The sequence below is a fragment of the Corvus kubaryi genome, unplaced genomic scaffold (genome assembly GCF_017639235.1).
Source record: "Corvus kubaryi isolate FWS band 111438036 unplaced genomic scaffold, C.kubaryi_AGA036_p1.0 37334, whole genome shotgun sequence".
NCBI classification, from domain to species: domain Eukaryota; kingdom Metazoa; phylum Chordata; class Aves; order Passeriformes; family Corvidae; genus Corvus; species Corvus kubaryi.
In genome coordinates this window covers 2,815,594-2,829,136 of record NW_024581108.1, presented here as the reverse complement: position 1 = coordinate 2,829,136, position 13,543 = coordinate 2,815,594, and the positions used below count along the sequence as shown (strand labels likewise).

At 37.9% G+C, this 13,543-nt stretch overlaps 1 protein-coding gene across 1 annotated transcript in view; it reads right to left on the bottom strand.

Annotated features, from left to right (window-relative positions):
* Nucleotides 1-8,372: 8,372 nt before the first annotated feature.
* Nucleotides 8,373-13,543, bottom strand: part of CDC73 (cell division cycle 73) — a 101,689-nt gene continuing 96,518 nt past the window's right edge. Inside the window, exons 16-17 of the mRNA XM_042029884.1 lie at nucleotides 10,671-10,812; nucleotides 8,373-9,805 (exon numbers count right to left, since the gene is read on the bottom strand). Coding sequence (XP_041885818.1) covers nucleotides 9,769-9,805; nucleotides 10,671-10,812 — 179 coding nt within the window. The 3' untranslated portion in view covers nucleotides 8,373-9,768. The remainder of the gene's footprint in view (nucleotides 9,806-10,670; nucleotides 10,813-13,543) is intronic.

Below are 13,543 nucleotides of genomic sequence, written 5' to 3'. Positions count from 1 at the left end.
CTCTTTTTCTGCCACTGTGCATCCTTGTGAAGAAAGAACCCCTGTCTTCTCCTCAGCTACCTTTTGAGTACTGGAAAACACAGCAGATCTCCCCTGACCCTTCAAAAACCCCACGTTAATTTCTCTCCCAGTGATGAAATGAGCGTCAACACAGGAGAAACATACTACATAAACAAACCAACCCAAAAAAATGGCATTTCTCTTAGATAAAACTAACAAAAAATACACCTCTACCCCTGAAAGTGAAAACTGAGTAATCTGTTTACACTGAACCATCTAAATATACAAGCTCCATTTTAAAAATAGTTTTATACAACAGAGAAGTCCCCAAAAGGATTAGTTAGCAGGGCTCACATTAGTGACACAGTGACCCTCCAAAACTCGAGATGAAGCCTACTAAGGTAAATATTTTTGCTAAGACTGCAACACATTCATTTACTCTGAAGGCTTAGATCCTTCCACAGCAAGTGAACTAGCAAGAGCCTAAGTTTCATGGATTTTTTTTTTTCAGAAATGTATGTTACTCGTTCTTGACCATTTTATGCAGCATGTAGAGTGAGCCTCAAAGGATGCACCTATATTGGTGCTGCAGTTTGGGTGAAGAACATGTTCCTACAGAAAACCTGAATGTTTTCTGCTTAATTTGCTTGCACTTTCTGTTTTTACATGCTTTGTAGACATTCCACATCTAATTTAAGAGAAACTTACTCTAATACTGGAAATACTTACTCTAGAATAATTAATTTTCTTTCTCTGTGCTCTTTCACAAGCATAATAGTTAAAAGCATATCTGTGGAAATTTATAGGAAAATCGTATTAGCTCTGCATGACACAGATAATTATATTAGACTTTGCACTTTACCCTGCAAGTTTGGTAAATCAGGTTTATCATTCTGTTGAAAGATGCACATATCACTACAAATAACTAGAATTAAAAGGGTGCACAGGAAGGTAGAAGTTAATAGAACAGAATGCCTTTGCAAAGGGCACAAGGCATGCCATTTACAAGTGTAAGTCAACAGCAATCATTCACACTCTCCAGCAGTCAGCAGGCAGACATTCTGCCTTCCAGGCACATATGATACAATGCTTGGACTCGCTACCTTCAGAGGGAAGTAAAGTTATCAAACACCAGTGTCATTGGGCAAAAGCACTGAATTTCTAGAAAATGTAGAGATGCCGAGTCATCCATCTCAAAAGGAGTGCTTTACAATGTCATTTACTCAGTCATGCCATGGCAATGCTGATGCAAAATGAGTCTGGTCCCATGCAGACAGCTGCTTTGACACTGCTGAGGACCTGCAGCTTTCTCCTAACATCAAAACACTTAATGAATTTTTTTACATTGTGATCAATTTCCAATAATAGAAAAACTGCTGTCTTTAGCAGTTATTAGCTCCATACTCAGCTAATGTAAAAGCTGTGTCAATTTACCTCATGACCTAAATTAGGTTTTGCAGGGTCAGCTAGCTTACCCAGGGAGAAGGATGCATGAGCTAGCTGAGTCAGACGACCACTTCATTAGGATTGTTTCAGTTGCACATTGTAATAAATGCAATGACATGATGAAAAAAACTGTATCATTTTTTTAGCATGTAAATCTTAACCTAGAAGTTCACATATAGACTTTTTCTGACATATTACAGAGAATCTACTGATGACTTCATCTAACCTCCAGAGCATAAAACCACAGCAAAATAAAGTTAAGCTATGATAAATCATGACTGCCTGTGGGCACTGTAGAAATACGACTCCTTTGATGGTCCTGAACCTCCTCACCTTATCATCATTTTATGACACAGAAGAACCTCCGTTTCTCTGTCTGGATGCTAAAAGCATCAAGGTTATTGCTGGTTTTTAAGGAGTCTTTTAGTCTGCAGACAATGCCATCCACTGCATTGCTAAGTGTGGCACAGAACATTAAGAGCTGCATTAAAGAAAACCAGACATTTATCTCTGTATTTCAGATATAAACTTTATATCATCTTTTACTACTATAGAAAAACATTTGACGTGGCTATGAGATGGCCCATGACTGTTTACAAGGTTGGCAATACAGGTCTGGCCAGCTGAGTTATTTTTACAGAAAGTGGGCAGGTACTGCAATACAGTACAAAGATGGGACAGACTGAGAGAACAACGGGAAGTAAATGCTGTGAAACAGCAGCAGACAGGAGGTAAGAAAACCTGGCTATGGGTTGAGACAGTGTGGGAATGATGACTTCCTAAACATTTGGGTTGCTGTACCCCCAAAATCAAGCAATGGCCACAATCCATTTATTTTCCTGTTTTTCAGTTAAGCAGCTCTTCCCAGACACACTTCTACCTGCACTGGACATAATTCCTGTTTCAAGAGATACTGGTTATTTAAGGAGTTAAAAATTAGAAAATATTTACACCTGCTCCCTCCCCGGCTGTGACAGGTAACACACCTGAAGGTATTAATCCCAGAAATAACAGTACAAATCACAATTTCAGGGTATAAGATGAGAAACATTAAAAAATATATTGCACAAAGAATTATTGGGCCAGTGATGGTGCATTTATTACCATTTTTGCAGACTTGACGTGTGATGGATGAGAATGTTTTGAAGACATCTGCGTGACATTTCACATCTCATATCAAATGGGCAAATCCCTGACATATTCCATGCATTTCAAAGACTTCTGGCAGATTTTATTCTCCTGAAGTTCTCAAAGGCTATTTATTGCTCTTGGAAATGGCCTTCAGTCTGTATCAGAGGAAAAACAAGCCCCTGAGAGGCAAATTACTAAACGCAGAGCTCTCCTTACCTATGATTTCTTATGTAGCTTAGTTAAGGTATTGACTGTTGTCTCACATTGTATGGCCAAGTGCCAACAGTGTTCTGAAAAGAATTAACATATGGAGAACACCACACTTTAATTTTGATACATTACAAAAGCCATGATATAAAAATGACAACATACACCATGATGGATGCACATTTCTCAGTGGAACAGTAATGTACATGCACATAAACACAAAACTAACTTATTTTGTCTTTACTTAATTCTGTACAAGATCATCCAGCTGCCTTGATATTTGGGTGAAAGAAAAGGCAAGATGAACAGACCAATAGGTGCTGACCAAAGCCAGAAAAATCCAGATTAGAAGTTAAAATAAAATTCAAGAGGGATTTTACACCAGTGATTGAATTTGTGGATCAGTCAATTTGATAAAGGTAAAACAAGATTATTTGGAACACAATTTAGGGCATTACTCCACACAGAATAAATTTGTTGTATACAGACTTCACAGTGCATTGTTCAAAATGTGTTTCAATTCAGTTACCTCACTCTAGGCAGCTTTCTATGTTGTTTGGGTTTGCTGGTGTTTTTGTTAATTTGATTTCGTTGTTGGGTGGTTTTTGCAGGTTGTGGGGTTGTTTTTTTCTTTTTGGGGTTGTTTTGGTTTTAATCTTTAATCTCATTGTTACCTTTTTACCAACTTTTCAGCAACCAGACTAATTGCTTCCACTGTGCATAAAACAAAGGCTCTTTCTTACAAGTTTTATTACAGAAAAAAAAGATGTCCTGTCTCCACTGGAACTTGCAATCCAAGTATGGACACTGCAGCCGAGGAGGGGTTCAGCCCAGATGTCCCACTACAGACACAGACACAGCTGGTGAGGTGCTGTTCAGCTACATCCTCTTTTTCTGTGACCATCTGAACTTTTTAAGGGCATGCTGTAAAATTTACTGATAACCTCTAGCCCTGAAAAACCATCAAATCCATGCTTTCTGCTCTCGGGATTAGGATTAGTTACTGTGGTCATCTCACAATTCTTACTCAATCGTGAATAGCTCTATTACAAGAGTTGAGCAGCATCTGGGAAACAAATATCAAATTTTTTATTTTTTCACTGCTCATAATTTTTTAAAATTTGATCTGTCTCACAAAATCAGTAACAAAGAAAACTAGTGTGGTGCTCCTCAAACCCTTTGCCAGCTGTGAACAAAGGCTTTCAGGTAATTAAGCATTTAGATTTCACTCAGTCTCAGGTTAAGAATGACTCAGTAGAGCTCAGGATAATCATTCTGCCCCTAAAACTAATCTGCAGTAACAGGGAGAACTCTGCAGTTGAAGATCCTCGGAGAAAAACTAGAGACATACCAGCAATTAATGAAATACTAATAACTAGTATATTTTTATGTTCAGAACTTCAAAGCTTCATTGCTACAGGTCAAAACTAAACTAGAAAGAAGCAGGATGAAATATTCAGTAGGTCATACATGCATTTTTACTGGTTTTGAGGTCTTTGTTGGTTTGGGGTTTTTTAGTTTGTGATCAGCTTTAAGGCACAAAGGGAGAAGCTCGTGCTTCTTGTGCTTCCACTGCTCTGTCTGTGCCCTGATGGGGCAGAGAAATAATTCCTAGAGGTGTGCTCCCATCAAAAGACTGTGGATTAGGGAACAGTCCCAGTTTGGCAGAAACAAGCAGGAAGAACAAGTCAGGGAAGCAGATGGGTGGCTGGATAGGTCTCTGGAAAGGATTTCAAGAGGGCAGGAAGAAGTGAAACATTACAAGCCATTTCTTTAAGGCATTTTTTACATCCTATTTCACCAATAAAAATACCTTCAGTGTTATGAAACTACAGCTTTGGTCTTAACTGATAGGAACACGAGAAACATGCCTTTTTTGTTTCTTCTTTCAGGGCTGGGTTGCCTGTTGCATTTAGAAAGACCTTTGAAAGTCCGCAAGGTGTTTTTTCTAACAATTTTCAAAAGTTGGACTTGAGCTAATGCTAAACTATAACTCTCTCTAAAAAACATCATTAATATAGTCCAGATCTTAAATAATAGGTCATGTGACAGGATATTTCCAAAAATTTAAATTTAACAGTCTATTAAACACAAGCTTATGACAGTTATGTCCTAGTTTAAAGGTTTAGTCTCATGAAAAGTTTGTTTCCATTCAATAGTGGCTTTTCCCATAAGGTTCTTTTGAGATTTCATTTGAATTTCAACCTTCAAAACCACTATCGAAATTTGGGCCCACTGACACAGGCCGTAACTTACAACCCACACACTCATATAATCTACAAACTTTCAAGCAACTACAGCTGAAGATTTACCTCTGACAGTTTCCAGTGATACATGCAGGAACCTTGTGAAGCAAGTAAACAGTTTTTCTGCATTTGAAATACATCAAAAGAATGCACAGATGGAAATAAATACCATACACCAAGTTCTTTTTCTTACAGATTTTATACACCACCTCACATCTTTCATTTTTACATGTGAACTAGTATCTGCAATAAAGTTTGAAATATTTGAGATTGTTCTTTGCATTTGTACTCTTATTAAAAAAATTATAAAATTCTTGTTTAAAGACAAATCAGCACAGCAAAAGTCTGGACGTGTGGCCTGCCAACAGCTACTACCTACCAACAGGTTGTGCTGGATGAAATCTCATTATTCTCAAACCTGCCCTCTGTGATAGCATCACCACTGAGAAGAATGAGGGAGAGAAGTCAGTGACAGCTGAACGATCCCAGAATGTGCTGAGTTGGAAGGAACCACAACGATCATCAGATGTTACCCACTGGATCACAGTCCCATTCAGACACCACCTTTACCCTTGCCAAGGGCCTGAGCTCCACTCCAACAGCTTCATCCTCAGGGATCTGATCTTGCCTCAGAACCCTTGAATCATGCAAACAGTCTCTGGGTAAACACAAACCTAAGGAGGGAAACTACACAACTCTGATTGAAGTATGCAACTGTTCAGCAAAGGAAGCAGAACTGCCACCTCTCCAAAAAAATCTGTTCAGTTACAAATGAGCAACTCAGGATATGACATTTGGAGATTCCAGTTTGTGGCACATTTTTCCACAGATCAGCTGAACTGTAACCTACTTGGCCAACAGTTTCTTCAGGCAGAGATTTTAATTTTTCATGAACACATTGCTCTAATAAAGTACTTGGCATTAGTTATGGCTTTTGAATTAAAATGCATTCATGACATTAAATTTTAAAATCACTAAGCCATTAATTTTGATCAGCTTTTTTTTTTCTAGTATAGCGATTGCAAGAATTAGCAACTAAGTGCATATTTCACCTGCAAAAGAATAAAGGCTGTACTAATAAAACTTACTTTTGCATGTGTCTGCAGAGAATGGTAATATTTTATACACCAACTGCACAGCAAATGAAAGCCAAAAACAAATTTGCTGTTCTAATAAAGGCTGATATGTCAAATATAACATAATAGTTTAACTTATGACCAAGGGCAACTTAGCACACAATTTGCTATCTACATTTTCTTCTGAATTCAGAAATAAAAAGGTTTACAGCATTGCAGAACAGTTCCATAAATTGTCTAGCTCATGCACTGCCTTTAGTACCTATTTGTGAAACCATCTTCCTACAAAAATTTCCAGGTAATAGCTCAATAGCTGAGCCTACTCAGCTGAGGATGCTGATCTGCAATTTCTTCAGGTATGCAAGTCCCTGCAGTTGCCCTACTTTACCTTACAAAAATATTCCCCTTTTTGTCTGCTCTGTTCAGGCTAACATTCAAAAGCTGAAATAATACGAATCACAGGTTTAGTTTTTAATACAAAATCATTACTTCAGGTACATCTCCTGGCCCCACAAACCCTGTTACTAAAAGCAGTAATCACCTGCTGACAGTATGGGAGCCCAATAACAGACTTCAAACCAGTCCTCAACTTATCTTGTTCCATCTCACTCATCTTGTACTTATGAAACAGTGCAGAGTTATGACACTGAAGGTGTTTAATAGGAACAGCCAATTTGATATCTGATTCTTATGCTCGTGTCATTCTACTGTTCAATACACTGAAGCCAGGGAAGGAGCTCAGCTACAGTTGTACATTTTAATTGAGTACAATTTACACACTTTATACACCTCTAAGTAGTGCGTTGAATTTGCTCAGCAATAAGAAAGCAGCTCAGTAAAACAGATGTCTGCTCCTCCAGCTTCCCCACTTCTTAGTACCAGTTTTCTTTATTACTCTACATTAACTTGTAGATAAATTAAGCATAACATAAGTGTCTAAAATTCCAGCTGTGTTGCAAAATGCTGCTGTAAGGCTAAATTTTTAAGTCCAAGTAGTTTCATAATCTATGTGCAGTTATTTATGAAGGCAGCAGGAATGCTATTCTGACAACCTAATTAAACTTCCAATAATGTCAGCAGGAATCTGATTGCAAAATGGCTCATTTTATAAACATCACTACTTTTATGACTGACAAAAATATGCACGATCAGGTGCCAGCTCCTTCACAAATACATATTTTATAACTTGGGTTGCAAACTACTTGCCAATACAAAATTCTAAGATGCTAAAGGTCTGTTCTCAACCCATAAAAACCAACACAGGTCACACAAAGATTTCATGGATGTTGCTCTTCTGCCCATTCCACATCTGTGTAACTTCAGTAGTTTCAGAGGAGTTAACTCCCAATAAATACATAAATCTACATCTAAATCACACCATCTCCTGTACCCAATACTGGATCTGGGTATATGTTTACCCTTCCTTTAAATCCACACTTATTACACTTTGGAGATTATTACTTACAGTCTGTAAACATATACCAAATACCCGCACTGAAAACACAAGTGAAGTATAGGACACAGAAAAGATAACTGGCCCTTGCCTGTTGCAAACCCACTCTATGGCCTGCATGTCACACTGCATGTGAAGCACACACTTCTCCAAAATTTGCTTTTCAAATTGACTGCCCAGAAGTCCCTTTACAACAGCATAGGCCATATTGTACTGATTAAGTCTGAAAAAAACCCCATTTCTAATTGGAAATGTTTTAAGTTAAAAAATGCATACATGATATCCCACTATTTAAAGCAGAAATGAACTGTAAATGGAACCACTTGCTCATGGTAGCAGCTGCTGTGTTGGAAGAAGCCATTACAGCTTTGCTCTGTACAGCACAGGTTAAAACCAAGCATTCAATGTTTCAGACAACTCTAGTAAGACATGGACACATTTATAATAAGCTTAAGTACAGGGAAACCACGGTAACATGGTACTGCCCAGCTGCCCACACAAACAGGAGACATCCCAGTAGTCCTGTAGTGCCCACTCTTCCCAGTCACCACACTGAATCCATTCCAAAATCCAGGGTCAGCTGCTTCTAATCTTGGGATTCACAGGGGGTTGTTTAGGTGGTTTGAATTTTTACATTTCCATTAAGACCATTTGAAAATACAGTCTCAGTATAGCAGGGATGGAAACATACAATCAAAAGTCAGACCTCACAGTCCTCATACATTTAAGACATAGTTTTAAAAACCTCTCACAGAGATGTGACTTTGGGTTTTATTGAAAATGAAGCTAAGATCAAATAAAAACTAAAACAGAATAGGTAGAACATTTTATTTTTGTCAAACCTTAAATGTAAAGTATATTAAAAAAACATGGTTTGGAATTTCAAGAACAGGAATATAAACATGTATCCATGTATCTTCTATCCCAGAAAAAAAATCATGCAGGTGTTACAGAATTTGATCATTCTCTACATTCACTGGTATGCAACATCAACTTTATGTTATTCCATAGATACAGAGATGCTGTAAATTGGTACAAATACCAGGGTCCTCTGGCCTCACACTGGAGATGAAGCAAATCTGTTCTTTGGTAATTGGAGAAGGCTGATTTTCCATTCCAATGCAGGACTCTTAGGAGGCCACATTAGCCACTCAGCTCAGAAAATTATAACTCCTGTAGATAGTCTGGGCTACTTTTGTCACAAGAAAATAGGATTAGAGGTATAAATGCAAAGCAGTTAAAATTTTTCATTCCTTGTGGCGGCTCTTCCAGGACAAAAAAAAAAAATCCCAACTCTCTCCTCCTCTATTCATCGTTTAATCTAAGTAACATTTAGACTCATATGCAAAGGTATTTGCTAGATGGGAATGTACACATGCATACTTTCAGTTTAAATAAAGAGACGTGTGTGGAGAATGGCAATTTAAAGTTAACATGACTTGAAGGTACGCCTATAATAAAGTTTCAAGATTTAGTAAACTGGGACATTACAAATCCAAAAAAAGTGTTTCTAGATTTTTCATCTTCCCTTTTTCAACAAAGACTGACAGAATATACATATACAGGTTGACATTTTGATTTATCCAAAACAACTTTCACTTTGCTCAGTTTGCAAGTCCTATTGACTAAAATGTAATATCATTCACAACAAAATATTTTCAGTAAGTGAAACGGTAAGCAAAGAAACCCCAAACTAAGCTCAGAAGCTAAGTGGTTTAGAAAGCCTGGAAACATCTACGTGTGCATCAGTGTGTCTATAACTTTTTTGTACACTATATCTATAGACACACCCACACATTATTTACACACAGCCGTGCGCACACGCGCACACACACGTGGGGAACCTGCCGTGGAGATCCAGCTATTGTCTACTCAGGAACAAAACACATCATTTAAAAATGTGGCTAATTTAACAAAACAGAGAAGAAACTGCTGCTATCAAAATATACAATTTGGATTGCAGACTAGAAGGCTAACAACATTAAAAAAATAGTTTTAAGCAAAACCCCTTTGCTTCTGAATAACAACAGGTATCAACCTGCCATAGCATGAATCATCCAAACAAGATTTTATAAAAAGTTTAAACTGTGACCCTTCCTCATTTGTAAAGTTCTTGACATATCATATAGTGCGAGCTCTGGTCTCCAAACTGGAGCCCCTTCTATCTTTTTCAATCCATACTTCAGGAAATAAATGGCAGCTGAAGGATTCAGAATCTCAAGTGAGATTTGTGCTTTACCATATACCTGAAAAAAAATTAACAGAAGACAGCATTACTACCCTTGTGGCATTTATAGGAATTTTACTCACAGGAGTAAAATGCACAGGCACTGCTAAAACAGAATGCTTAGGGAACTAGAAAGTTGCTGAAGAGATGCCATGTGTCATGTACCATATAGAGCTCTGTGTTATGCACAGGATTTGTCCCACTAAGTAACAGCCAGCTACAGCCTTGCCTCAAAGAAAACTCATGTTTTCCAAGGCATTGCATGACTTCTAACATTGAAAGACTGCTGTTAAAAATAACTAGTTCATTCTGGGAGTTCAGATATGTTGTTCATCTGAGACTTTTAAATAGAAAGCCATGGAAAGTTTGACAATTGGAATTATTTTGACAATTCCCACAGGATTTTTCTTTTTCACTCAATCATTCAAGCAGTTTGCTATGCAATCAACATGAAAAGATTAAACATTCATGAAATGCATGGGCTTCTCCACTCCCTCAATATTTCTTCAACTGCTTCATGATAATAAAGTTTCTTCTCTACAACATGAAAAAGGTATTGCAGTGAACTTCCCCCTCAGGAGGGTTCTGACCAGAAGCAGAGTCAGAAGGTGGGGAATCATGGGACTAATCAATGATTAATGGTAACTACCCTTCCTTTAAATCCACACTTATTACACTTTGGAGATTATTACTTACAGTCTGTAAACATATACCACTACATTTTATTAACTGCATCATCAGGGAAAATCAAAACAAACACTATTTCCAGGCTAAAACATTGTTCAGATGTCTTAGTTGTAAACAATTCCCTGGTTGCCAGAACTTTTCACTCCCACCAAAACCATAAAAGCATGACCACCAAGGACTTTCAGCAGGAAACATACCTGTCCAAGGTTTCCCAGAAGCGTAGAAATACCGGCCTGTCCAAGTGCCTTTTGTGGTAGCTGAGCTCTAACACTGTTACATCCCATTTCTGTACGTTGGGATCCAGGCGCACTTCATCGTATTTGAGATGAAAAGCTTTAACTACAGCAAACAGGAAAGCATTTGGTACAAACACAAAGACTTTAGTGCTTTTTTATTGGTCAAAGAAAACTCCCACCTCACCCTTCTTTTTTCAGAATGAAGCCTGAGAGCAAAATTAATGAACCCATAACCCAAGGAAGTCAACTACTCCCTAAAGGGCACAGCTAAACATAGAGGTCGATGGCTCTCAGGCTATTCCAGGGTGAAGGGAAAGGGCAGCCAGATTCCAGGGGAACAGCACAAACACACTGCCAACTCAAGCACATTTTCTTTGAGAAACAAAGAAGGTATTTGTGAAAACCTCTGAACCACCAGAGAATTAAAAAAAATAATAATAAAGGTATTTCTGAGACCATTGAGTAGGAAGCCTGGCTATACCCTGAAAGAATCCATAGAAGATTGATGGTAGAATGCCAGTGTAACCCCCAAATCATACATAAAGCATTCTGAGAAATCTAGTAACTGCCAATTTCCCCTGATCTAGCACTCAGTTAAAAATGGCAAAATATGAACTGTTATTTTTCTCTTGGGAAGTATTGTCACATGTGAATTAGGTAAAGCCTAAGCATTTACACAGTGAGCATTAAAACCAAAGTATTTAAGCCTTGGACAATTCCTATCTGGTAACCCAGTCTGAAGATTTTAGTAGTATTGGCAAAATAAAACAGAAGCCACCAGTCTTGTGGAAACTAGTTATTTTTAATGCCATGGTTGTATCTTCTTCTGATACCACGCTCTTAATTTTGTCTTCCACAAAATCAGTCCTCTTTTCCAGATCTATCTAGGAACTTCCTAGAAGGCTGGTATGTGAAATAAGCTTTTTTTTCAGCTGACAAACTAAAGAAATTATCATCTGGCTTGTATCCCTGCCAGATAAATTTCCAAGCTTTGTGAATGGAAATGAAGAATACACATACATTATCTCTGCGATACAATGCTGCATGTATTCATATAACTTCAGAGAAAACAAATAAAGATATACCAGGGCCACACATTTACAGAAAACTTCAACACCTGACAGAGTCTCTCCATTAAAGTTAAATGTTATGGAGCACAAGAGCATCCACTTCTGAACCTGAAACAAATCACTCCTAAAGCTCACTGATGTGCTCTGGGAGGAACACCTGAAAATGGCAGTCAAAATTAAGTATTTGTTCACGAAGGTGACAGCATTCAGAACCTCCTCTCAAACGTTCACTTGTAAATGTGAAATTAGGCTGGTTTGCTATGTGAGTATGAAAGAGTCAGGCCATGCACAAGGAAAACTAAAGAGCAAAGTTTTAGAGAACTCAGCTAATGAAATGTTCTGTGACAAAGCAATTGAACAAATAAAACCAGTTTGGCAGACTCTGGCCCAGTACACATTTTACTGAGGAGTTCTTTCTTGTAAGCTACCTGCTTGCTTTCCAACAGGACAGGGAGAAGCCTTGAATACTTGGTAACCACGACAGACCCAGAGACATGGAAGAAGAAATGCAAATCCCAGAAACCACATTTGTGAAGACTATTGAACACTATAAATATGGCAAAGCAACAACTTCAGATAGAAATAGATACATAAAACTGGACTGATACTCTCTGTGCTCCCTTCATTTACCTGTTTTCATTTGAGGGGTGAGTAAAGTCATTAGGAAAAGTTCAAGAAATATATTTTTATCAGGAAAATATTTTTAAAATACCATGCTTTGAAGCAATGGAATGTATTTCTAAAATTAAAGATCCATTTCAATGTATGAATTAAGACCAGATAATCCCTCTTTCACTTGAAAAACTTAAGAATTGGTACATCTTCAGCCTGAACTGTGCAGGCTGTGCTTGTGATCTTTTGGCATGTGAAGACCCAGAATGTCAAAGCAAGTCAGAACAACTGCTACGGCCCTCCATACATCTATATATAAAAATATTAAAATGAATAGGAAGCAGCACATAACTGCTAGCTAGACCTTCAATATTTCACTGCATTTTTCTTGGCTTTGCTTTTCACAATTGCCATTTTCTCAGTATCTTTATTTTGAAGTGCTATTTCATTCTTTCATTAGTCTCTTTTGTTAAACTCTTTCCTGTGGCGTATTTTTACTTTTACAATGACTTTCAGGCTCTTTCTCTCTTTCCCTGCTCATTCTCAATCCCTCCTTTAAGTGACTCATTCTAATTTCTTGTTCACAGACCCATCCTTAGCTTTCTGTCCCACCCTTGAGTCTTCTTGCTGCTCACCAAAGTAGCATTCTCTTTCCAGATTCTACCCCACATACCAAAGAGGGGCACATACAAGACCTGATCAAACCTGCTTCCTCATCACACTGACTGCAAGATGACAGAACTGAACTACGGTGGGTTTGGGTTTGCTGCTATTTTTTTTTCTTTTGTGTATATCTGTTGGTTTGGGGTTTTTTAAACAATCTGAAACCATAGGACACTATCAAACAGTCTGTTTTCTAAGGCAACTCCAAACTGAAGCAACAGAGAAGCTGACAGATTCCTTAGATATTATGGCCCACCTCTATGTCAGAGGGGTGAACTATGCCAGAGGAGTGCCTCAAAGCACCACAGTTGTGGGGACTCAAGAAATCTGTTCAGATCTATACAATGATAACATCTAGCTCACTTGAAACTCAAACTTTTTAAAACTCTGAAGTTTTTGTCAAACACCAGATCACATCTTCAATGCTTTCTTAGAGGCATACTACGTGATTAATTCTCTCTTCAAAATAGCACTGGAATGTGAAGACAG